The sequence below is a fragment of the Lutra lutra genome, chromosome X (genome assembly GCF_902655055.1).
Source record: "Lutra lutra chromosome X, mLutLut1.2, whole genome shotgun sequence".
Taxonomy (NCBI): domain Eukaryota; kingdom Metazoa; phylum Chordata; class Mammalia; order Carnivora; family Mustelidae; genus Lutra; species Lutra lutra.
Window position 1 is genome coordinate 72,547,321 of NC_062296.1, and position 26,003 is coordinate 72,573,323.

The 26,003-nt window shown below is 38.8% G+C and overlaps 1 protein-coding gene across 1 annotated transcript in view; it reads left to right on the forward strand.

Annotated features, from left to right (window-relative positions):
* The window catches only part of DMD (dystrophin), a 2,124,834-nt gene that overhangs the window by 1,785,592 nt on the left and 313,239 nt on the right, over positions 1-26,003 (forward strand). Inside the window, 1 exon segment of the mRNA XM_047715765.1 lies at positions 18,484-18,630. Coding sequence (XP_047571721.1) covers positions 18,484-18,630 — 147 coding nt within the window.

Below are 26,003 nucleotides of genomic sequence, written 5' to 3' on the forward strand. Positions count from 1 at the left end.
CTGCTGTCACATTTGGCTATTACAATTTTCAGAATTACACGGGGAACATAGGCACCAATGTTATTGGCTTATACAACCTTATATTAACGAGGTTAAACAATGGCATTGAATAATTGTTCTTGGTAAACCCAGTTCTCTGGGTATTATGGGAACACATGTGCTTATGAGACTAATGTAACCCTATGCTTTGAAGACGGTTAACTTTTTCATAATAGGAAGAGTCCATTTTTTTCATAGTAAGGTTATTTTATACTAAAATAATATTTTCAGTTACATTTTACAGAGTGCTTCTCAAACTCTTCTACTTCTCTTCTCTTAATGGCCAAGGAGTTGAAGCCTACTATCTTCCCCTCCCACCTGCTTACCTCCTTTTACCAGGAGGATGAAGTTCCTTTGAAGTTTCTTGTTTTATTTTTTTACATCTCATGTCGGTTTTGTGATCTTCTCCATAAGGTATTAGTTCTGTTTGAATATGGAAGTGGTTTTCTCCAAAATCTTAAGTGAATGAATCCCCCAGGACATTTACCCATGGATATGAAAACATAATTTGAGAAACGTGATATGAAAAAATGCCCAATTTGTGCAGGCAGCCTTCATCTTTTTCCATCAGCTTCTTTCTTTTATACACATCCACAAAGAGTAGATCCTTGCCATTTCAAATTTATCTTTTGCAGTTTTTATCTGATCACTATGACCCACAAGGTCCATGACTTAAAGAAGCTTTTTGTAATTTTGAGCATGTATTCTTTGAGGCTGACTGTGCAGCAGTCAATTAACTAATGACTTAACTTCTGTTATAGGTCACGTTCCCTGGAAACAGACCCTGAGAACAGGGGTCTGGGTGCACATTGATTTATAAAGAGTGTGCTTTCAGGAGAAGCCTATATGGGAGTTAGGGAAACATAATAAGGGAGAAGAAGAGCCAAGCAAATATGCCACCTCCAGCCAAATCTGGCTGTGTCCTGATCCACATAGAGAGAGTGCTGGCATACACACCGCACAACAGGGATGTCCTTTCACACCCCAGGTTATCCCTGGGGGAGTGGCCAGCAGTATGCTGGTAAATATGGATCAGTTAGCTCTGAGGTGGAGTGAATGCTCATTTGTAGCATTTTCCAACGGTGGGGTCCCTACTCCCACTGTGACAGATTCAGGCTACCAACGTAATCTCACTGAATGCAGAATTGGGACGAGAAACACACACTGCTGACTGGGGCCCACTACTAGAGACAGAAGTTACCTCCTGAGCCAGGAATATGTGTTGCCTCCTGGGCTCAGGGGCTCCCATCAGCAGAGGTCACCTTTCTGAAGAAGAGAGGCAGCCATGAGATGCTGGTGGCCATTAGTCATAGCAGGGGGGACAGATGCCCAGACCAGGGAAAGTGTCTCCTACAACCGGCCAGGGACCCTAGTAAGTCATTCAGCCTCTGCATCTCGACGTGGCCTTCTTAATGCTGTTTAGCTCTTGCCCATGCAATAATTATCTAGAATCAATGAAGATTTTGTTTCTTCATGAAAAATCTAGCTTCCCTCTGCCCCACCTCCTAGGTACTTACTGGAATTGATAATGAAAGAGAAGAGTTAATGAAAAGGTCTAAAAAAGGGATGATTGTTAGTAAGAAAATGACTTCATAAGTGACTTGGGCTTCATAGATATGTAATCTATAAGTGTCTGAATTGATCAGATATTTATGCATTTGAAGACTTGAGTTACCGAGACATAGTCATTGAGAATGTCAAGAATTTTCTATGGCCGTGGTTGTCACCTTAGTGAGCATCAGAATCACCTGGAGGGCTTATGGAAACCCAGAGCTTCCAATTCAGGGGTTCTGGAACACAGCTGCATTTCTAACGAGTTTCCTGGTGATGGTGATGCTCTTATTCCAGGGACACTTTAAGAGCCACCATTCCAGGGGCACCTGGGTGGCTCAGTGGTTTAAGGCCTCTGCCTTCAGCTCAGGTCATGATCCCAGGGTCCTGGGATTGAGTCCCGCATTGAGCCCCACATCGGTCTCTCCACTCAGTGGGGAGCCTACTTCCTCCTCTCTCACTGCCTGCCTCTCTGCCTACTTGTGATCTCTGTCTGTCAAATAAATAAATAAATCTTAAAAACAAAAAAAAGAACCACCATTCCATTGTGAAGCTGTTATATTTATACATATATATATACACACACACACATACATATATATGTATGTGTATATATACACATATACACACATATATATGTAAAATAATATATATAATTTATATATAAATTATATATAAAATTATATATAATATATACATATATACAATAAATATATACATATAAATATTATACATATAAATATATACAATAAATATTTTGTTTATTGTTAATGATCAGTTCTTCAATAATTTTTCCGTAAATATATAACTTATTCTTTTGTATTTATCAACATCCAGAACATTTAATTCAAAAATGAATGCAGGCACATGGCCTTCTGTGAGAGTGACTGATAGCTTAGGTAGAGAGCATAGTTTCACTCAGAAACCTTGAAATGAATAATGACCTACCCTTTCTGAGTCTCTCTTGTGGAAGACGTTCGCGATTATTTATTCCAATTTTCCTATTAGTATTTTACTGGCACTCAGACAATTTGGGGGCTGCTTCAGATGATTTAGAGGTTAAATTGCCTTACCACTGTTGATACTTCAAAATTAAGATATTTAGTCACATAATTTTTAACTCTGTCTACATGTTATCACATTCACCAATGACAACAATTAAACTTAAACACTCTTCTCAGATCATCTTCCTCTCCCTCTGCCCCTCTAGCTCATGCTCTCTGTCTGTCTCCCTGTCTCTCTAAAGTAAATGAAATAAATCTTCAAAAAAATTCTCAGAATTTCCTGCTGAACATACAGAGTATAAGTAAATATAGAGTTTCTGAAATTGAAGACCTTCAGAATAGTTGGGACTATTCAACTTTTGAAAATGAAAACCTGCTTGTTAGATATGAATACCGGGTAGATTATACAGGACTCCTACATTTCATAACTTGTCACCCCATTTGAGGCTCTGTGTTCAGGGGAGGAGGATATATGTGTGGGGAGATGGAGACAGATATGAGGTGGTACTGGGAGAGCAATGGGGAGAAAGCAGGAAGTAGAATGAACTGCAGTGACTGGGGAAGGGGGATTTTTTTTTTCCCCCAAAGGTGGTGCAAAATCAGTTCATTAAATGCCTGTGAAAAAAATTCATTGTTATGGTGTGGGATGAGTGGTATATGTACAAAGAATCATGGAATAGGGCGCCTGGGTGGCTCAGTGGGTTAAGCCGCTGCCTTCGGCTCAGGTCATGATCTCAGGGTCCTGGGATCGAGTCCCACATCGGGCTCTCTGCTCAGCAGGAAGCCTGCTTCCCTCTCTCTCTCTGCCTGCCTCTCCATCTACTTGTGATCTCTCTCTGTCAAATAAATAAATAAAATCTTTAAAAAAAAATTTAAAAAAAAAGAATCATGGGATAAATATAATAGAAACAATTGTCTTTAAATATGCTTTGATATTAAAAAAGAAACATTCCAAACAAACTTTCCCCTTTATTCTGTGTTCCTGGCAGGAGTAGGGGCGGGGGTTACATTAAAAGTAATTTGATTAATGTTCAATGTGAAATTGAAATAACTATGTATAAACCCACTCAAATCAAGTATACATTAAATAATTGAGTTAACTGAATTAGGCAGAGTAAGGGCACATTGATTTTCAATGTTTTTAAAAATTGGTCCACATATCATTGTTATGTTTTTGTTTGTAAACTTCAATATTTATTAAGTTTCCACGGTGTGTTCAGTCCTGAAATGTCAAACTCTCTTAACCAGAATGAGGCTGGAGAATCTAACACTAATATAGATTTCTATTTCCTTTTAAAGAATCGATTTTTTTTTTTATGGTGAATTTTTTTCTTCAGGCAGCAAAGAGCCTGCTGGTTCTGTTTCAAAGCACATGTTTTTAGAAGTCTTATTCCCTGGGATTCCACATTATTATGGACTCAGTGGGCTAATTGAGAACTTTTTCCTACCAGATATTCAGATCCTATCATCATGATCTTAACATGGCATTAAACAAGTTGGCAAAGAGAATAAAGTCAGTTTATCAACCATATATGCCAAAGTATAGTAATTAATTAAGTAGAAAAAAAATGAATGTAGGAAGTAAGCAGTATATATTGGTTTGTTTTTCAGAACCAGTGACAAAGCAGCCCTGAGTTTCATCTTACTGACTGATCTTCCCACTTTAAAACATTTTAACCCAGTTTGGCATCTATATATTGCTGTGAACTTAAATCCTATTAGGTCTTAATTAAATAATTACCATTTAATCACCCCGTGGTTTAAGGCTTTTGTGCGTCCCAAGGACAAGTAGGCCACATACAACAACATTTCACCCACTTCCCCCTCCTCTTGTCAGTTTGCTGTCAACGTCAACATATTTCTAGCAGGGACAAGGCTAAAGCCAGAGAATGGTTCATTGTTATCAGCCTACACAAACCCGGTTACTAGAATCACCACAAGGGTTTCCCAATAGAATGGTAACTTTTGTGCATCCAGGAAAGCATAAAATTAAAAGAAACATAAGCTAAACAAATGAGCATAAGTTCCATTGATCCTTTGGCTCACACAGGGAATAAAATATTACCTTTGGAAGCACCCTGACATTTTGTTATAAAGGTTGAAAGAAGACATTTCCAAGGTTGTCTCAGTGTTGAAATTGCCTGGGGGTTGGGGTTGAGTGTCAGATGCAAGATGGGTCTTAATGAAATCTGACCCACTTTGACTTTCAAAAAAAATCTTGAATTCTTAGTGAAAAGGTTTTTTTCAGATTTTAAAGCCTTTTTTCCAACTGAAGCAGTATTCTCCTTTAAATAATCGATACAGCATCACTCACTCAGATTTTTGAGGATGCTGTCATACTCCTCTTTTGAAAAAGGAAAAAATCTATTACTATTAAAGTGTGATGTCTTTGTTACTTGAATACTAATCACCTTTTTCTTAAAGCTAGGTTTGGCCAAAGACTTTGAGGTTTTGTTTTGTTTTGTTTGAAATAACATTTAAGTATGTTGATTAGACAGCTTGACACTTAGACACATTTGTGTAAGTAGTAATTTATTCATCATTCACACATACTTAAGTGGACATTATCATGATAGCAGTTGTCAGAACAGAACACAACAAGCTATGAATTTAGCTCTTATTTTAAGATGTTATCAGAAAAATCAGGGGAATATCTTGCAAAATGAAAGTTCTCAATAATGTGAAAAACAGGGAGAACTGAGTCAATTCTTGGTTCCACCTAAGAGGCTAGATCTTTTGCACACACAAGTATATATTGAGATAAAAATAACAGCCACTAAGGTGCCTGGGTAGCTCAGTCAGTTAAGCATCTGATTCTTGGTTTCAGCTTAGGTAATGATCTCAGGGTCATGAGATCGAGCCTCACATCAGGCTCCACATTCAGTGCAGAGTCTGCTTATCCCTCTCTCACTCTTTGTGTCCCTCCTCTCTCTCTCTCTTCTGCCCCCTCCCCCTCCTTAAAATAAAATAAAGTCTTTAATAATGATAATAATAATAGCCACTAATGTTTCTGGCGGGACAACATAGCTTGCAAGCAAATACGTAAGACTTTCTTTTTAGCCAAAGGATATAATGAAATGAAGATGAACCATTGTAAAAATTTTACCAGTCTGATTCTTAGACATACTGTTGCATTGATTTTGAGGAAGAAAATCTATTTTATGTTCATTTCATATCTTAGTCTTTTGTTGTTCTCTTTGTAGGAAAGAAAGGTATTTTGGAAAGACTAAAACCATTTATTAAACTCAGGAGCTACAATAATCTGAAAAGAAAAGTAGATACTGAAGTGCATTTTACAATCCTTCTCGGCCCTCTTCCATTTAATTATTTTTATCTCAGCTCTTTGAAAATTTATATACATCTCTGGCTCAGTTCTGTTTTCATATTTCTAACTTGATAACAATATATTGAATGGAAAGTCAATTCAGCAAAAATTCATTTTGTTTCAATAGTGATTGCCTTCCCCATGGAACTAAAATTAAATAATTGTACCCAGTATAAAGCAAACTAGGTGTAGCATATCACACAGGTAACCCCACAACCCTAGATTTGTCTATTAATTATTATTCATACACGCCAAGGTAGTTTAATTTGTCTTAACAGAAAAAAAGTGTCTCTTGGGAACCACTACATACAAGACAATACCATACTCTGTCCTGCATTTACTTGGTCAAAAATGTGGCATTTAGTAGCTATGGGTAAGTTTTGGCTTGGGATTTGTTTCTTTATAAGCCTTGTATAATAACAATCATCATTTAAATAAAATTATAACCCTTAGAGTTAGGCTGCACGGTTATAGGAACGTGGTCTCTTTTGTGCATTGCCATTTCCCTGGTGCTTGAACATTCCCTGGCATAAATAGGTGCTCAATAGTATTTCTTGGCATGAGTGAATAAATAAACTTGCACAAAAGTGAGGGACAGAATGGTCTCTTTCAGGTACATAAGAACTGTACATATTATTTTACAGATGATTTGTTCCCGTTGGTCACCATTCTAATTTGAGCCATTGTTACTTCTTGCCCAAATCTACAGACACTCATTTTCATTCTTTTCTCCTTTCTGAAATGACCACAGGTTTACACTGGTCTACTTGGGATTTTCTAGATGAACATACCACACCCTGAGAACATGACTTTTCTTTTATTGCCCTCCGTATCTACTCAGGGAATTGCTCCCACCCTGCCTCAGTCTCCTGAGCACTTTGCAAACCCCAGTGACACAACTTCTCATAGCATGATTACATTGTTCTTTCCATAACCCACATAGTTTTGTATCTCTGGCAGGAGTCCCATTTTCCATTGCATAGTATATGCATAGTACGTATATGGGTCATACATAGTAGATATAAAATAAGAGTTTTCGGCTGAGTAGTAATGAAATCTGATTAAAACAGTTGCTGAGAATATGATAGTTCCCTTTTTTTTTTTAAAGATTGTATTTATTTATTTGACAGACAAAGATCACAAGTAGGCAGAGAGGCAGGCAGAGAGAGAGGGAGGGAAGCAGGCTCCCTGCCAAGCAGAGAGCCTGATACGGGACTTGATCCCAGGACCCTGGGATCATGACCTGAGCTGAAGGCAGAGGCTTTGACCCACTGAGCCACCCAGGCGCCCTTGATAGTTCCCTTTTGCAGAAACCTCCCTTATCTGCCCTGCAAAGGCTACTCATTCATACCCACTACAACCTTGCTCCCAGAAAACTCCCATGAGGGACGCCTTGGTGGCTCAGTTACTTGAGTGTCACACTTTTGATTTTGACTCAGGTCACAATCTCGGGGTGGTAGGATAGATCCCCAGCCAGTCTCCGCGTTGAGCTGAGTGTGGCATCTGCTTGAGATTCTCTGTTCCTTCGCTCCTTCCCCCACTTGCGCTCTCTTAGGCAAACAAACAAATAAATAAAATATTTATTAAAAGAAAAGAAAATGCCCATGATTAGTCTTCTACAACTGCCCTGTACTTCATGTTTCACCTTATTAAAGACTATTTGTCCTTCCCCAAACACATTAAGCTTTCCTACTTCTTACCCTTTGTTCAAGCTCTGAACAAGTATCTTTCTTCCTCTTACCATATCAGTTTTTGTTTATCAGTTCTATGTCTAGTTCAAGGAAACCTTATAAAGCTGGAGGAGGGAGGAAAGACAGGATTCCACTCCTCCACCACAGGGGAATATTTGAAGTTGACTCCAATGTGACAGCTACCTGAGAAAGGATCTAAGTCTGTGGCTCTCAGGGACGAGCTTACTACCCTCTGCTTTGCAAAGTCTCCCTGAAGCAGACCAAATAAGACCTTGCGAGACTTTGTGTTCCCCAAATTGCCTGAGGTACTGCTTAACTGGTTGTAGGTGGAGTACAGGAGAAATAGACCCGAACTTCTCATTCATCTTCGCAACAGTCCTGAGGTGCCCGTGTCCCTATTCCCCTTCTACACAAGATGAAATGCATGCAAATAGTTGTAAATGAATTTTTTTCTCTAGTAGAAAACCCCAAACATGAGAGAGAAGAGGAGGGAGACAAAGAGAGTGAGCGAAAGACAGAAGTCATCCCTGATCTCAACGCCAACATTTATGAAGCAGTTTTTGGGCAAAGTAGAGTAAGGTATCTGTGTCTTTGAAGAGATAGCCTCCTGTGCCAAGGCTCACCAATTTAGCAGTGGAGCTCAGATTGTATTTCAGCCCCATTGGCCCTTTTGGGCTAACATTCTACAATTGTACAACAATTGTACATGGAAATCCTGGGATGGAGCTTGTTATCTTTTCCTATATAAATATTCTTTTTTTTTTGCATGCCTTATCTAATACTTTTTTAATTGAATTTTTTTTTTCAGTGTTCCAAAATTCATTGTTTATGCACCACACCCAATGCTCCATGCAATACGTGTTCTTAACGTTTTCATTCAGCCTTGCCACAGTGCCCTCTGGAAGACTACACCAAGGTGTATCACCATCAGCAGAACATATTTTCCTTAAATAGATTACTTCTCAATTTTTCCCACTTGCTCCGTTTCTCTGAAAATTCTCTGGTCGGCACCCAAAACTAGAATGTTGTGTTCTTGCTCAGAGGCTTAGAGGCATGTCAGAAATGAACACAGGCTCCAACGTAACATAAATCAGGTAACAGATCTAAAGAATGCAGTTATGGAAGCTGAAGGAAATAAGCTGGCTTTTTTTTTTTTAAGTTTTTTTATTTATTTGACAGAGAGAGAGTGCACAAGCAGAGGGAGTGGCAGAGGGAGAGGGAGAAGCAGGCTCCCTGCTGAGTGGAGAGCCCGATACAGGACTCAGTCCCAGGACCCTGGGATCATGACCTGAGCTGAAGGCAGATGCCTAACTGACTAAGCCACCCAAGTGCCCCTAAGCTGACTTATTTTATTTAGGAGTTCGCTGTCAGAATTTTTATTGGAAACTGTGGTGATGAAGCAATTTGAGAATACCCGTTGGTGTGAAGTATTAGTAATTAATGCAAAAAAGCTCAATTCTTTTAACTGTTTATTCTTTAGTAAAAATGTATTGAGGGATTATCATGTGCTGCATCCAGGCATACCCTGGTGAAAAAATTATATAGAATTGCCTTCATGAAGATTAGGATCTTGGGGTGGGACAGATGATGAATTAATAAATAGGCAAATGTATATACACTTTGAAATTGCCGTCTGGGCCAAGAAGAAAGGGGGCTAAGAGGGAGAAAAATAGGAAGAGCCTTCTTTAAATAGGGAAACCAGGGATGGGCTCATTTTCACAGTTGCATTAAGTAAGCTCTGAGGTTCATGAATGAAAGCCAGCCATGCAGAGAGTACAGATATAGAACTCCAGGCTGAGGGAACAGCATACACAAAGGGTCTAAGCCAAGAATAAATTTGGTGAGTTCTAGGAACACAGCACCTTGCAAGTTCTTGTCAAAAATGCCAGCTTCTCAAGTCCACCCTGGACCTGTGAAATCAAAAACACTGGAGACAAGGGGTGCCTGGATGGTTCAGTCAGTGGAGCGTCCTACTCTCAGTTTTGGCTCAGGTCATGATCTTAAGGTCATGAAATCGAGCCCTGCGTTGGGCTCCAAACTCAGTGCAGAGTCTGCTTCAGATTCTCTCTACCTCTCTCTCTCTTTCTTCCCACCCCTCACCCCACGTGCTCTCACTCTCTCTTTCTCTCTCGCTCTCTCAAATAAATAAATGAAATAAACACACAAACAAATAGAACACTGGGGACAGGAGCCTGCAGGCTCTGTGTTAACAAATGCTCCGCAGTAACGATGAGACATGCTCTTAAGTGAGGACCACTGCCTTCTGGGGAGGCGTGAGCCATGTCAGGAAAGGTGAGAACAAGACAGGGGCAGTGGCAGTAGTAATTGTGGACACAGACCATGAACATTTTAGATTGTCAGAAACGTTTACAAATCCAAAAAACCCGTTAACTATAAAACCTAAGCTGTCTAAAATAACTCCTGAATTTGAGTATCAATGTCCTTGTGGTTGATATTTTTAATGGCTTATGGATTATTACTTATTTTTAAATAAGTAAACAGATTTCATTAACTGACATTTCGCTTGATGTTTTGTCACATATAATTAAAATTTCTCAGATACAAAATATTGGCATTTCTTCTGCTTCCTTAGCAGCCTAAAAACATGGCTTGCTTAAGTGATTTATTTATACTCATTAGGGACCTTTTTATTTTAATTGTGCATGTTTTGCATTGAGCCTTTGCAGAACAAGGGTGAACTACCTTCTTAGGTCTTTTAACTATGTCATGCAAAGGCTATGGAAAGCTGGAAATGGGTTGTTTGTTTGTTTGTTTGTTGTGTTTTTTTTGGTTTGTTTGCTTTTTTTTTTCTGTGAAGAGAAAATAATTAGCAGTCACAGTTAAGATTACAGAAACAAGTTTCCAAGGAAATTAAAGTCACTTGTTCTTATAAGTAAAAACCTGTCCTTCATGATCAATTCTGTCTTGTTCCTCATTCCTAATTTATATCTGTGAAGGCAAAATGAACAACATGCATAAAAAAGGAGGTAGACATTATTAGTGTTGTAGAGCTGTAATTCAGCTCTTACTTTCAGAACCTTGAGGTTATGAGCTTCATAGTGAAGCCATGTCCCAAAAGATGAAGAATTACGATGGATGCAAATGAGAAGATGTTAAAAAAGAATTTATGCTTTTGTGTTCGGGTGTGCGTTCTTTTTTGAGAAAAAAACTAGAGATACTTTTTTCATAAAAATGCGGGGATTCTTCCTGGGAAAAACACAGCAGTTAATTGCTATTCTCTGCGCGCCACAAATTTTGAAAGTGTGGTGACTCTGAGGGAAACCCGTAGCTAAAATATAATTACTGATAATTGTTTGGGAAATAAAGACCCCAGATTTCTTCATGCCTACAAACTTCATATTGTTTTCCTAAGATCTGGGTGCTTTTTTTTTTTTTTTTACTTGAACTTAACTTCCCTCTAAGTCATCCTGATTATGCTACATCTAGGTCATTAGTTCTGAGTCTGTTTCATTATTTATGTCCTTATTCTGTTTGCTGGTCAAAAGTGGTCATGCCCAACTATGAAAACGTGCAAAAATGGCCCCAAAAGCTGAATGCAGGGAAGACAAAAGAAACAGCATATTATTTTGCCTTCAGGCTACCACAATGAATACTGATGCTGGAAAGGAATGCGGCCGCATCTCTATTAAAAAAGAATACATGTTTCAATGGCATAATTTATTGTCAAGAAAGTCTACCAGAGGCAAAAGTGATATGAAAGGCAGAGGGATGTCTCAGCTCCATACACTCCCTCAACATTTGACAGAGATCAAGGAGTTAATCTTATGGAAAGGATGGCTATTCTCCATTTTGTTGGAGATCTATGGGCTAGCCTCATAATGTTAGTAATGAGAATTCACCTAAGAAGTCTCTTGAAGAAAAACAAACAAACAAAAAAAGGTGTCTGACCTCTGCAGTTCAAGGGTAAAGGAGACTGAGGAACTGGATGAAGTTCATCCATGTAGTATATGTTGTAGGCACCCCAGCCAAATGCCTTCACTAAACTGGTGCACTCATTCCCAGCAACTGAGAGTTGGCTGCTAAAAGACTCATCGTTGCACCCTTTTCCAGAAAACCTCCCTGAGGCAAAAAGAAGCCACCTTGCCTGGGAAATTACACCACCTTTTTCCTGCTCAGACTGCCAGAAGGCAGCTAGTGGCCAATAACCAATTGAGATTGCGGTAGAAAAGGACAACCCCTTTGTCTCAACATAGAACAGACTATGGTATATATTTGTGCTCCAGAGCTCCCCATGGGATCAAGCTGATGTTGGGCTCCAGCTGAGACAACATCCTTACTTAGTTGTCCCCTCTACCTGCTCCTCTCACTTAAGATCGTTCAGACTCTGCTTCTCCAAATCCCCAGCCTAAGTCAGTAGATGGCTGAGACAAATGCTGAACCTCCACCCTGGGCACCACACCAGGCAGTAACCCAACCAGAGTAAAGAGCCAAGAATTACAGTTAACAATGGACATCTCCAGGCCAGATGCATTTCATGAAAGGCTTTCCTACATCTTATCTTGTGTTTCTTTGTTATTCATCCAATGACATTTGAGTAGCTTACGTCCCCCAGGTATTTTTGAAACTCCAGTAGGCCTCTGATCCTCTAGGCAAAGCAGCATATGGTCCTTGACTCTCTTGGCCCCTTTGGCGGGCACTCATTCCCATCAGGATAATGTAGTCATCCAGAAATGCAGAAGCTACAAAACACAGCTGGGCTGTACCTGCCCCCAGTTCATGGGTAACTGGGTCCCATGAGGACTTCCCTGCACCTCATGTAGGAGTTCTAATAGTGCTACTCAAGTCCTTTATTTGCAGGACATGACTTCCATTTCCTCCCCATCGCCTTCTCACTACTAACCCAGCGTGAAAAATCCTGGGATTTTCCTAACATCTCCTCTTTGTAGACTGTTTTCCAGGGGATTGGTTCTCAAACATTTGTTCAGTAAAGTTTCATTGTAGAGAGAAAGGCTACTAGTCACCACTTCATCTTTTAAGTAGTATTTGTGACATAAAAATTCTCCCGCCAGTGTATATAGCCTTAGAATGGCCTTTCATCATCAGACTCGACTAATTTTGAATTTCTGGTACATGACATGGGACTTCAATGAATGAGTAGGTTAAGATTTCAGGAAGAATGTTTAATGTCCCTAAGAAGGGAAGTTTTTCAGATTATCAGTGGCCCCATTAATACATAAATAAAACACTTTATATGTGTGTGCGTGTGATATGTATCATGTTACACAGTTTATAAATAAACTCCTAGGTGGCATTGCTAATTCACGCATCCCAGAGCCTCTTCCCTTCTATGCCTGCTTGTGCAGCTGCTCCTACTGTGGCCTTCCTCAGAGTGTCCTGGACCTCCACCACTACTTACTCCCCTACTTGCTGTCCATCTACAAGCCTCCTCTTGCTTCACTTCCCTCCTAACCAGTTTAGATTTCATCATATGTTTTTCAGTGACATTCCAGCTAAAATTTAAACTCCCTTGTCCCTGATAAAGAGACACCTGACATGACCCCAAACCTGGATCCACTGCTTTCTGCATGCTTGCAAGGAACACTGTTGGCGAAGGAGAAAATAGGGTGGATGGGTTCAAGATTTCAAAAACAAAATGTCAGTCCTCGGCCTCCAATGGGCCCTCAACACCATCTGGCAACCTCGCTAGTTTCTGAGGTCAATTTCTGTCATGGTCTCTTGTCACACCTAATTCAAATGTTCCCACTTCTCCTGAATTCATGTTTTCATTCAACGAATACTTGTTGAACACCGATTTTATGCCAGTTGTATTGCTTCATACTTCATAGAGGAATCAGAGGCCCTCAAAGTACAAATCCCTTGACTTATTTTTTTCTAATCATTTAAATTGACCTTCTGTACCCAGTAGAACAGTCCCTTAACTATGAAGCCAAAGCTTCTCCCTCCAAAATGATGTTCTCTTGTTAATAGATACTTCCTTTCTTTAGTTGCAATGTCGTTGATGACTAAAATCTTAAATCTATATTGGAACAAATCTTTACGTAGGATAAGCAACAACCTGACAACCAATTTAATTTCATAAAAAGAAGAAAAACTTGACATATCAGACTTATATATCCTTCTAAATCAGTACTTTTTTATCTATAATCAGACAACATTTAATGAAGTGAAAATGCTGCTGGCATGAAACCAGTCATAATAAAATTAGACTTGGTTTGCTCTTTCATGGAGAATATATTCCAGATGTTTAAGTGATTCAAAGAAAACCCACAGTATAATGGCTCCCTTCCATGTTTTCTCACTCACTGCTTCCAAACTAGAATAAAATCTAATGAAATTCTGGTCATATTTAAATAACAAGGGAGGGGTGCCTGGGTGGCTCAGTGGGTTAAAATCCTCTGCCTTTGGGGGCGCCTGGGTGGCTCAGTGGGTTAAGCCGCTGCCTTTGGCTCAGGTCATGATCTCAGGGTCCTGGGATCGAGTCCCACATCGGGCTCTCTGCTCAGCAAGAAGCCTGCTTCCCTCTCTCTCTCTCTCTCTCTGCCTTCCTCTCCGTCTACTTGTGATCTCTCCCTGTCAAATAAATAAATAAAATCTTTAAAAAAAAAAAAAAAGCCTCTGCCTTTGGCTTGGGTCGTGATCCCAGGGTCCTGGGATCGAGCCCCGCGTCGGGCTCTCTGCTCAGCGGGGAGCCTGCTTCCTCCTCTCTCTCTCTGCCTGCCTCTCCCCCTACTTGTTATCTCTGCCTGTCAAATAAATAAATAAAATCTTTAAAAAATAATAATAAATAAATAAATAATGGGATATTGTTCAGAGGTAATGGTGCTTTTTTGACATTTCATGTTCAGAGTTCAATAATGTAAACATATATTTATATGAGTAATATTAAGAGCTCTAATATCAAAAAGATAATCAAACACAATGGGACATCCACTTAAATGACACAAGACCTGTATTGACCTGGGTCCTATTGTGATATCCCTCCACGGTGAAACTTCCCACCAAATGATCACTTTACCAACTGACCTTCTCCCTGCCCACATCAAAGCTTCCTTTGATCCTAACAGAAATGTAATCCACATTAAACTAAACTTGTGCTTTTTGCTCCCCTTCGTTAATGATAATACTAGTAGTAATAGTGGTGGTTGTCAGGGAGTGGTAGTAAAATTTATCATAGATTTCCTCTGTTCCAGCTCAGAACCTAGAGTTCAATAGTTAATTGAAAAAGCCAGTTCAATCAGGGAATCATAAAAAAAGTATGTCTTAAACATTTTATTTGATCTTAAAATAGTCAACCAGGATTTTAATGTTTTGTGAAGGTTTCTTCTTTAAGTGTAGATTCACTGATTAGACTTCTCCATAAATCACATGATGATGAAGACTTTGTGATTTCCAGTTCCAGTTTCTTTCATGTAGACAGAGCACATCAGGAAACATGAAAGGCATTCTGAATACAGAACCCTTCTAAATTTTTCAGATTATTTTCCTAATCTTTTACAGTTGCCTTGTCTACACCCAGCTGAACAATATTTACTTCTCTTGTTCTTCTTAAAGCACCTTTCTAAAGGGTTTAAGCTGGTTTTCATAGAAATAATAGCTTATTTTCTCTTAGACTTAAATTTCTTTGGTTTGTGAAATCTTTAATTAAATTATGTAATTGTATTGTAGTACTAACTAGCAAAATCAGGTTCGAGACCATACACACAACTGAGAACTCAACTAATGAGAGTTGCTCTAACATTATATTTAGAGGCTGTAGGAAGCCCCAGTCACTGTGTTTCACAGAAGCCTGAAGACTGGCTAATCTGCCGAGTCTTAAGTAGAGACCAGTTAAGAGAACGTCTACAGTAATTGCTAGATGGGGGCAAAAAAAAAAAAAAAAAAAAAAAAAACAGAAGCCACCCCATCCCATGATTGCAAGGGCAGGGTGGGTAGGAGATTGAGTGTTCTGATTAATGATATGTACTGGACCCTAATTTTAAATCACCTGCACCCTCAAAAACACCAATGGAGGATTAAAATCTCTGTCTGGGACTCAGAGTGGGGGGTGGGGGAGGAAGTGAAAATCCAAATATTCTAATAAAAGGCATTTGAACATGTGCATGATATAGTCCAAAGGGAGTTGAAATCTGCACATGACTGAGCCAGATACTCAGTGGCTGAGAGGCACACTGGTGAAGACAGATGATTAGCAGACAGAGTTAACCTGCACCTTTGTTGGACTCAGACTAGCTGCATGCCATCTCTGTAATGCTTTCCCATTTCCAGTTCCCACTCATATGATCTTTATCTATGGTTCCCAGAAACAGATGTTATCATCCAGAAGAGAATGCCTCCATTTGTAATTATTGCCCTTGTCTGGGTTTCTCCATTGACATTTAAGAAATCTGTTTTCTAGGGGCGTCTGGGTGGCTCAGTCCATTAAGTCAACAACTCTTGATTTCGGCTCAGGTCATAATCTCGGGGGTCGTGGGATGAAGCCCCACATAGGACTCCATGCTCAGCAGGGAGTCAGCTTCAGGATCCCTATCTCCCACCGCATACATGTACATGTGCGCACACACACACACATGCTCTCTTTCTCTCAAACAAATGAATCTTTAAAATAAATCTGTTCTCGGGCACATGAGTGGCTCAGTCAGTTAAGCGTCTGCCTTTGGCTCAAGTCATGGTCCGAGGGTCCTGGGATCAAGCCCTGCGTCGAGCTCCCTGCACACAGGAAGCCTGCTTCTCCCTCTCCCACTCCCCCAGCTTGTGTTCCCGCCCTCGCTGTCTCTCTGTCAAATAAATAAAATCTTTAAAAAAATGAAATAAAATAAATCTGTTTTCTAACAGAAAACAAAGTGATAAAACAAAGTTTTATTACACAAAACAAAGTGATTATGGGTCATTTCCTTTTAGAGATACAAATTTACATTGATGGATTTTACCTCCATCCATGGGATTCTTTTAATCTCTATATTTATTCATAAGGCAATGGAATAATAATATTTACTATCCCTATAAAAACTTTCTCAGACTGATTCCTATAGCATTCCATTGACATGAAGTTGAATAAAGATGAATACATCAGATAGGATTTTTTTTCATGTCTATGGTCAGACAGAAAGATTTCTTCTGTTTTCCTTTATTTTTATTTTTTATTGATACGTAATTCACAAACAATAAAATTCACCCTTCAGGGACATCCAATTGGCTCTGTTGGTGGAGCCTGTGACGCTTGACTTCAGGGCCATAAGATTGAGTCCCACACTGGGTGTCCAGTTTACTTAATAAAAAAAAAAATTGGGGGGCACCTGGGTGGCTCAGTGGGTTAGGCCTCTGCCTTCGGCTCAGGTCATGATCTCAGGGTCTTGGGATCGAGCCCCGCATTGGGCTCTCTGATCAGCGGGGAGCCTGCTTCCTCCTCTCTCTCTGCCTGTCTCTCTGCCTACTTGTGATCTCTCTCAATCAAATAAATAAATAAAATCTTTTAAATAAATAAATAAATAAAATTTAAACTCACTCTTTTTTGAAGTGTGCAATTCAGTGATGTTTTGTATATTCACGAGGTTGTGCTACCATCACCACTGTCTCATTCCAGAACACTTCCATCACTCCCAAAAGACATCCATGCTTCTTTAATATAATATTCTTAATGCCCATTTTTAAAAAAACATTAAGTTCTGTAGAGTGATTATCACAATGTCTTATATTGTCTAAGTACTATATAAGAATCTTATATTCCATACAATACCACATTTTAGTGGTGAGATATTGAGGTTGATTTGACAGGACAATGCCATTCTTATTTAGAATGTACATACTGGCTCCTTCTCTTTAGAGTGGGAGGGAATTGGAGGGTTATAGATGAAGTCAGTGTAAACAGTGGTTTTATCAACATAGTGAACCAGAGAAATAACACCTACCCAGATCAAACAAGTCAAAGCAGCATATATACCCGAGTAAATGATGTTGTCCTTGTACATAGACATTACATTACACAAACTGTTCTCCTAAGTGAGGGAATTTGTCCCTTAAGAAATTGTTCATTGGAACATTTGGACATCATGCATCATGTTAAAGATCCATAAATGTCATCTTAATAGGGTAGATATGATGCATGGTAATATCCTCCCCATATCTGCACAGGGTTCTTCTACTCACTGGATTGTCATGATGCATTGCATCAGAGAATCCCATTCCAGTGCTTCAGAGACAGTAGAGAAGCCCCTTGGGAGCTCTCCTAAGCCATTGCTACAAGGACTAAAATACCAGGAGACCAGTCATTCCTAGAGCTTGACAAAATACCCTAATCTCTAAATGAATCTATTTATTATGCAGTTGGTACAAAGTGTGAATATAGTATCTCATGATTGAGTATATATTTTTATTATTTTAAAAAAGGGTCCATTTCTGGTTGCATGATGAGTAGAATTTAGAATCCAGCAGTGTATTTTTTTGTTACTTTGCCAATTCAGCATTACTTTGGAAAGTTATAGTATAATAGCTAAGAATATGTACTCTGGAGGCAGGCAACCCTGGTTATGTATCACAGATTCCTCCATTTTGACCCATTAAAACTTTGGCAAGATAAAACCTCTGCAAGTTGTTTTCTCACATGTAAAATGAGAATTCTCCAACTATACCCCATAGGATTACTTTGTAGGAAAAAAATTATCATTAAGTGGACAGAGCTTATCACAGGATTAGGCACCTAAGAAATGCTCTATAAATATTAGTTATTATTATTATTCACCCATTCACAAGTTTTCATAGTTGCAATGGCACTGTAATAGAGCAAATGTCACTAACTGCACCCTAAACAGAAAAAGATATCTTGTAGTTCCCATGTGTCTGTTTCTTTGCTTTAAATGTTCTCATTTTCCAACTTGCCCTTGACTATTTCACGTAGGCACTTCGAGGAGAAATTACACCTCTGAAAGAGAATGTCAGCTACGTCAATGACCTTGCTCGTCAACTCACTACACTGGGCATTCAGCTGTCACCATATAACCTCAACATCCTGGAAGACCTGAACACCAGATGGAAGCTTCTGCAGGTAGGCACATTATGAGCATTGCAGTTCCTTAATGCAACAAGAGGATATATGGTTAAATCTTGTTTGTAAGGTACAAGAAAAGTAGTTTCTTTGTGTGATGTTCTGGATAATATTTTGTGAATGTAGGGTATTTTATACTATTTAGTAACTTCCTACAGAAATGTTTTCAGACCTACTAGTAATAATTTTTTTAAACAGCTTAAAATTAGTCTTTCCTATATCTTACAATAAATATGGGAAATAGTGTGGAATCATGACAGAAGGACTTATTTACTATCATACAATTACTTTGTACTATTATTGCTTGGATTCTTTAAACATCTTTATCTTTGGATTCCTAATTCAAACAACAGTCAATGATAAGACATATTCTAAAATCTTTTTTAAAAGAACATGTGAACCATGAGAGACTATGGACTCTGAAAAACAATCTGAGGATTTTGAAGGGGCGGGGGGTGGGAGGTTGGGGGAACCAGGTGGTGGGTATTAAAGAGGGCATGGATTGCATGGAGCACTGGGTGTGGTGCAAAAAAACAATGAATTCTGTTATGCTGAAAAGAAATTTTTTAAAAAAGTAAAAAAATAAATGATTCTGAGACAATAAAAATAAATAAATAAATATATAAATAAATAAACAATTTTTAAAAGAATAAGAAAAAAAAAGATTGTGGGGGCATCTGGGTGGCTCAGTGGGTTAGGCCTCTACCTTCTGCTCAGGTAATGATTTCAGGGTCCTGGGATCAAGTCCTGTATTGGGCTCTCTGCTCAGCAGGGAGCCTGCTTCCCCCTCTCTCTCTGACTGCCTCTCTGCCTACTTGTGATCTCTCTCTCTCTCTGTCAAATAAATAAATAAAATCTTAAAAAAGAAAAAAAGAACATTGTGGGCACCTGGGTGGCTTAGTTGGTTAAGCATCTGCCTTTGGCTCAGGTCATCATCCCAGGGTCCTGGGATCAAGCCGGAGTTGGGCTCCCTGCTCCGTGGACCATCTCCTGCTTCCTCTGCCACTCCCCCCACTTGTACTCACTCTCTCTCTCTCTCTCTCAAAAATAAATAAACAATTTTTTTAAAAAAATATAAAAAGAACATCCTATCACAAACCTATATATGAAGGTTTTTCATAGGTTTGCGTAATAAATATAGGACCAGAAGCATGCTCAAGGTCACACTTACTAGCTGTGGGACCTTGGGCAAGTTCTTTAAGCTTTCTGTGCTTCGGTCTCTCATCTGAAGAAAATGTGGATATTAAATGTTTCTAAAATACCAGTCTATTATTAGGACAAGTAAGTCAAAAGATGTGGGAAGTGCTTAGAACAGTATAGTTACATAGTAAATGCTGTATAAATCCTAGCTCTTGGTGTTATTGCAGTTATAATGATTATTATTATTATTATAGTATACAAGTTTTGGAATCAAATTTACTGAGTGACCTTGAAGCCACTTGTCCTCTCTGATTGTCAGTTCTCTCATCTCTAACATATTTGTTGTAATAGTAAACAAATTAGTTCACATAGAGTTGTTAGTACAGTACCTGGCTCATAATAAGAACTCAGAAAATGTAGTGTGTGTCTCTGTGTTCCCCACGTGAGGGACACTGTGTAAAATACCCCCAAACCCTCAAACTGATTTTACTATGGAATTAGAGAATTGTTTTGTCTCTCTCTCCAGTTTCATAGGATGCAGACAGTATGCTTCTGAGAACAGAGGGGAAACTGAATTTAAAAAAAGTTTGTTTTCAGTGTTTTAATAGGAAAAAAATGATAAAGCAGATAACTTTTCATATTGACAGTCCATTTAGCGGTGTGATTGAAAGTCCTGTTGGAGAATTGCTAGATCTTTCATAAAAACAAGTTCCAAATTCAAGACCTCTTGAGATCTCCTATAATGTAATTCTTGTTGTGATGGATAGTTTTGAAAGATTTGTATGATAGACTGTTATAAGGGACATTGACTAAAGCAAGCAATATAGCTAAGCAATTACATGCCTTTCTATGTCTATTAGTTTCATAGTGGCTAAGTACTATTAAAACCTTATCAACCTCGGTGGTGGGTATTAGAGAACACACGGATTGCATGGAGCACTGGGTGTGGTGCAAAAACAATAAAAAATTTTAAAAAAAACCTTATCAACTTCATCCTTAGTATGTTTTTTTTTTTTTTTCATTTCTTTTCAGCGAAACAGAATTCATTGTTTTTGCAATCCGTGCCCTCTCCAATACCCACCACCTGGCTCCCCCAACCTCCCACCCCCCGCCCCTTCAAAACCCTCAGATTGTTTTTCAGAGTCCATAGTCTCTCATGGTTCACCTCCCCTTCCAATTTCCCCCAACTCCCTTCTCCTCTCCATCTCCCTATGTCCTCCATGCTATTTGTTATGCTCCACAAATAAGTGGACGGGACTGGAAGAGTATGTTTTTCACTTTAAGCATAAATAAGGAAAGTAATAAATGTCTTGGGAAAAGCAGTGGCCACATTTGTTCTCTTCAAGCACTCTTGAACTGTATCTTAAAATTTCTTTTGAAGAACCAAATGCTGAGTGCCTGGGTAACTCAGTCAGTTAAGCATCTGCCTTTGGCTCAAGTCATGATCCCAAGGTCCTGACATTGAGCCCTGCATCAGGCTCCCTGCTCAGCTGAGAGTCTGCTTCTCTCTCTGCCTCTTCTGCTCCCCCTGCTTATGCTCTCTCTCTCCCTCTCTGTCAAATAAATAAATAAAATCTTTTTAAAAAAAAGAGCCAAATGCTACATTTGCCTTCAGAATGTGGCATGAGATTTATGATCATGGCACCTAAGGTTACAGATGAGATCAAAAGATTATGACTGATAAGGAAATTTTTTTAAGGATTTTATTTATTTATTTGAGAGAGAGAGAGAGAGAGAGTATGGGGGTGAGAGGATCAGAGGGAGAAGCAGACTCCCTGCTGAGCAGGGAGCCTGATGCAGAACTTGATCCCAGGACCCCATGATCATGACCTGAGCCAAAGGCAGTCGCTTGACCGATGGAACCACCCAGGTGCCCTGATAAGGGAAGTTTTTAAAGATCAGTAGTACTAAGTGAGCCATTATAGTAGCACTCTTTATTTAGATGTAAAGTATGAGAAAATATTAATAGCCTAAGTTTTGCTCATTCCTTAAAATGAATAAGGACTTGGTTATACATATAGGGAAGAACATTAAAGGAGTTGATGTAGTAAAAAAAGGACTGGAGTGAATAGTATTAGCCCTGACTTCAAACTGAAGCTCATTCTTTGACCATGTTATCTTGAAAAAGCCTTTATCCTCCCTCAGCTTTAATTCCCTCATTTATAAAATGAGGCAATCCATTTGGACTCAGGTCATATCCAGCTCAATCCTATGATTCTATTTCTGGATATCTAGGGAGGAGATATGCATATGACAAAATTTAGTTTAGAATCAATACAGTGGCTTTCTCTATTCATGTTATAGACGTGGCTCGTGGGGAATTGTGTTTTTCCTTCTTTCATTTTAACTTTTAAACCCCTCATCCCAAGCCCACATATACACAGCTTTCTCATACTAAACACCTCGATGAGTTCATGGTACATGCTCTTGTTGTGGCAAATTCACATGTTGCTATTTTTGGACATGACCTTAAGGATATGCTTGAAAAGTGTTTTCAGCAGAAAGCTGATAAATCCAAGGTTTGGGGTTGCACATAATTGAGTCAAGTGGATTCCATTTTCTTTCTTTGACCATTACTGTAACCAACCTGCTATATTATAAATGGTAGTCCTTGTTCAGAAAGTGAACAAAGCCAAGAAATGAGGTTCACATCAAATAACTTCATCCCCATTACTGGCAGAGCAAGTCATATGCCCTGTTAACAACATTTTACAGTTAGAAGAATGTAACTGACCAAAGAATCACCTACCATCTGTGGAGGGAAGCTGGAGCCCATCATCATGACATTCTATTTCTAGAAAAAATAAAAAATTTAGCTGTTTACAATGCTATGTCAGTTATGACATCTTGATTAAAAGAATTAGTACAAATTCATCTCTGCTTCTTTGTCTACTGAGACAGAGAAAAACTAAGAAATAGAGAGTTGGAGTAGTGGGAAGGCACATATAAACCTAAGAAAACCTCTTAAATTTGGGCAAAATAGTGTAATAGAAGAAAGAGAGTTACACAGTACCAGGCTCTATCTACTTGATACCAGAATATCCTGGGTTTAATTAGACAACCCATTAATTTTTATTTTAAAAGAAAGCCATACTGGTTTTTTTAGCTGTGTGTAATATCAGTCAAAATGATAGAAACAGATAAACCATGTATATATGAGGTCAACAGCAGAGTAAGACACAGTCGTGATTTATCTATATATCAAAATAGTGTATAGAGATCTCTGAATTTATTTGGAATGCACAGATAGAAGTTTAGAGACATTGTGGTTTCCCTATTTGAAACTCTGTCGGAATAAAATCCTATTTTCTACCTCAGAGTGGACTCACTGGCTAAAATGTTTGCCCTAGACCACGTGACAATGTGTTTTGGGCATAGGAAACCATCATTCCTTGTAGTGAGGAGGAGTTTTCATGTACATTCCCTCATTTAATCCTCATAACATAATGATGATGCCTTACAATTACATATTATCACTATTCCCTTTTACATGTAAGGAGTCTGAGACTTAGACACAGAAACTGACACAGTCCCAGTCACAAGCTTGTCTCAGTCAACATGTGAATCCTCTCTTCGGAACTGTGACCACCCACCCCCCCCGCCCCTTCCGTTTCCTCTTATCAAAGTCCTGTTTAGTTTGGACTTCACAGAGTCATACTTGAAAGCTAGTTAGGGCATCATGGGCATGAAATACTTCACTCTTTCCCTGCTTCTCCCCTTTTTTGAATACTTCTCAGGGATATTAACTTTGAAATCTCCCTTTTACGAACCAATGGATTAATGAGCCCAGCTCAGTGTACCCCTTAAAATCCCACCAGTAGTTTCAAATATAAGACATTAAAGCATTATATTCTTCATTGTCTTTAGAACTCAGCAACCATCTTAAAATCATCCAAAAGTTACTTTAATGAATTAGTTCTGAAAGCAGAACCAATGCTAATATTTGACCCAATGGAAATGAGTATCAAAACCAAATGGGAAGAAAATTAAACTAATGATAAACTTTTCTAATGTTGAAGCAATGGGTATATGTATAGCGACATAATCATGCTCTTTACTCACCAAGCAGCAGTACTATAGGGGATATTCTACTCCAGGGAAGTACCACTAGGGGATGTTCTAACCGTTTCTCTGCATTACGAGTAAACCCATGAAGAGCAACAGAAACTGCAAATACACTTTAATATAAAGAGTACATGCTTTATTGACTGTGGGATGTCTGGAATGTAATCACTTGAAAAATATTGAACATGAAGATATTTCTAGGCATGATATTCTTTAAATATGTTTAAGGACAGTATCATGAATTATGCATGCTTTTAAAGGTTTCCTAAGATTCTTCCGAAGTCATGCAGATAATTATATACTCCATCTTCACATCTGTGTTAACTTTCTATCTCAAGGATCTAGACCCTCATCTTCTGCACATCCCTGTGTACCCAGCAGACACTGTAATCGTCCTATCTGGTCCAAGGACATCCTAACCAAAATCCCCTTTCCTGCTTATGCCATCCTAGGAAGAATTTTATAGATGGGTTTTCTCCTAATACTTCTGTAATGCCTCACTCTTTCTCCATGTTATAAAAAAATATATGCTATTATGACACTAATACTATAAAAGTGGTACCTTTCAGAACTCTGACTTATAAATTCTTCAGTATTGTCTGACCAAGAATTTGGTCTACATAATCAACAAAGACGAGTAAGACTGTGGAAGGACATGGGATCATATGTAGCTGGCCAACAGAAATATTTGCATGGCTATGTTTTCTAAAAATTTAACCGGAGTTTTAATTGAAAAATTAAAAATTCCAGCAGAGCAGCTTATGATCTTTACTTTGGTGAGATAGGTTTTCAAAGCAGGCTGCTGTCTATATATATGTGTTTGTCCTTCTCATCATTGAGCACAGAATTTGATCCTTTCAATGTGTTGACAGATTTTGAGCGTTTTCTTCAGACTCTTTTCTTTATTTTTAAGGCTACTGTACTAAGCACTTGGCATAACGGGGTCCCTCCTAGGCAGGGAGCCTAAGTGAGCTGTGCCATCTGCTCTTACAAATAATGTGGACCTATCACTAACTGAGGGTAAGGAGAGGGTATCTGACTTCAGTCCCTTTGCATGGGCAAAGGTTGTTTCTACCAATGTCTTCTTAGCATGTCCTTTTTTGGTTGTTTCTTTAACAATACCTAAAATGATTCTGCCTGTGGTTAGACCTCAGAACCCGGGAGAAAATGATGAGACTGAGGCCTTCTCAAAGGAAATGTGTTTTCCTCCATCAGTGGTTCTCAAATGTTCATAAGCATCAGAATCACCTAAAGACTTATTAAATCACTGGGATCCACTTCCAGAGTTTCTTATTCAGTAGGTCTAGCCCTGGAGTTGGACATTCTGCCTTTCCAGCCAGCTCCCAGGTAAGGCTGATTCTGCTGATCCAGGGACTACACTCTGAGAACCATCGTCCTACATTAAGTTGGCCAGATACGGCCAACCGTAAAAGATTTTAAAAAGTGTCTTCTGTAACATACTTTGAAAAGTTTATGGTCACACTGTGGAAAATAAGCCTAATGCCACGCAGAAAATTCTGTTTTAGAGGAGTGTTACAGTGCTACAGCAACCTGGAAACCCAAGCCCTTAACTTGTCTTCCAAGCAGAAAGAGGAGGGTGAAGGGAAACTTCTCGTAGATTCCTTTTAGTAGGATTGAGATATGTTTTAAGTGTCATATACATATCAGGTTTCAAAGACTCGGCACCAAAAATATAATATTTTTATACTGGTTACATGCTGAGGTGATAATATTTTTATGTATTTGGCTAAGTAAAATATATCATTAGAATTGATTTCACCCATTTTTGTTTTTATGATTATTCATATTTGGGTATTATTCATGAAGACGAACAAAGTGAGCCTGTTGCTTCAAGTAAAACAACGGACACTGTTTCTTTTTACTTTTTTTAATGTGTCTACTAAAAAATTTAAAATGGCACATGCCTCTCTCATTATGTTTCTTTTGGATAGTACTGGTCTAGAACAAAAAGCTAGCATAGATGCGATTCAGCTGCAGAGCTCATTAAAATACCCTCACCACCACCCCTCCCCCGCCCCAAGATGTAGGAGGCATTAGGTGAACCCTGCAATTCCGTCTTTCTATCGAGGTCCTGGGAGAATCTGTTGAGATGTAAGTAGTACTTCCATCCTGTAGGGATCCTCTAGTTCTTGGAATGTTAATAAGGG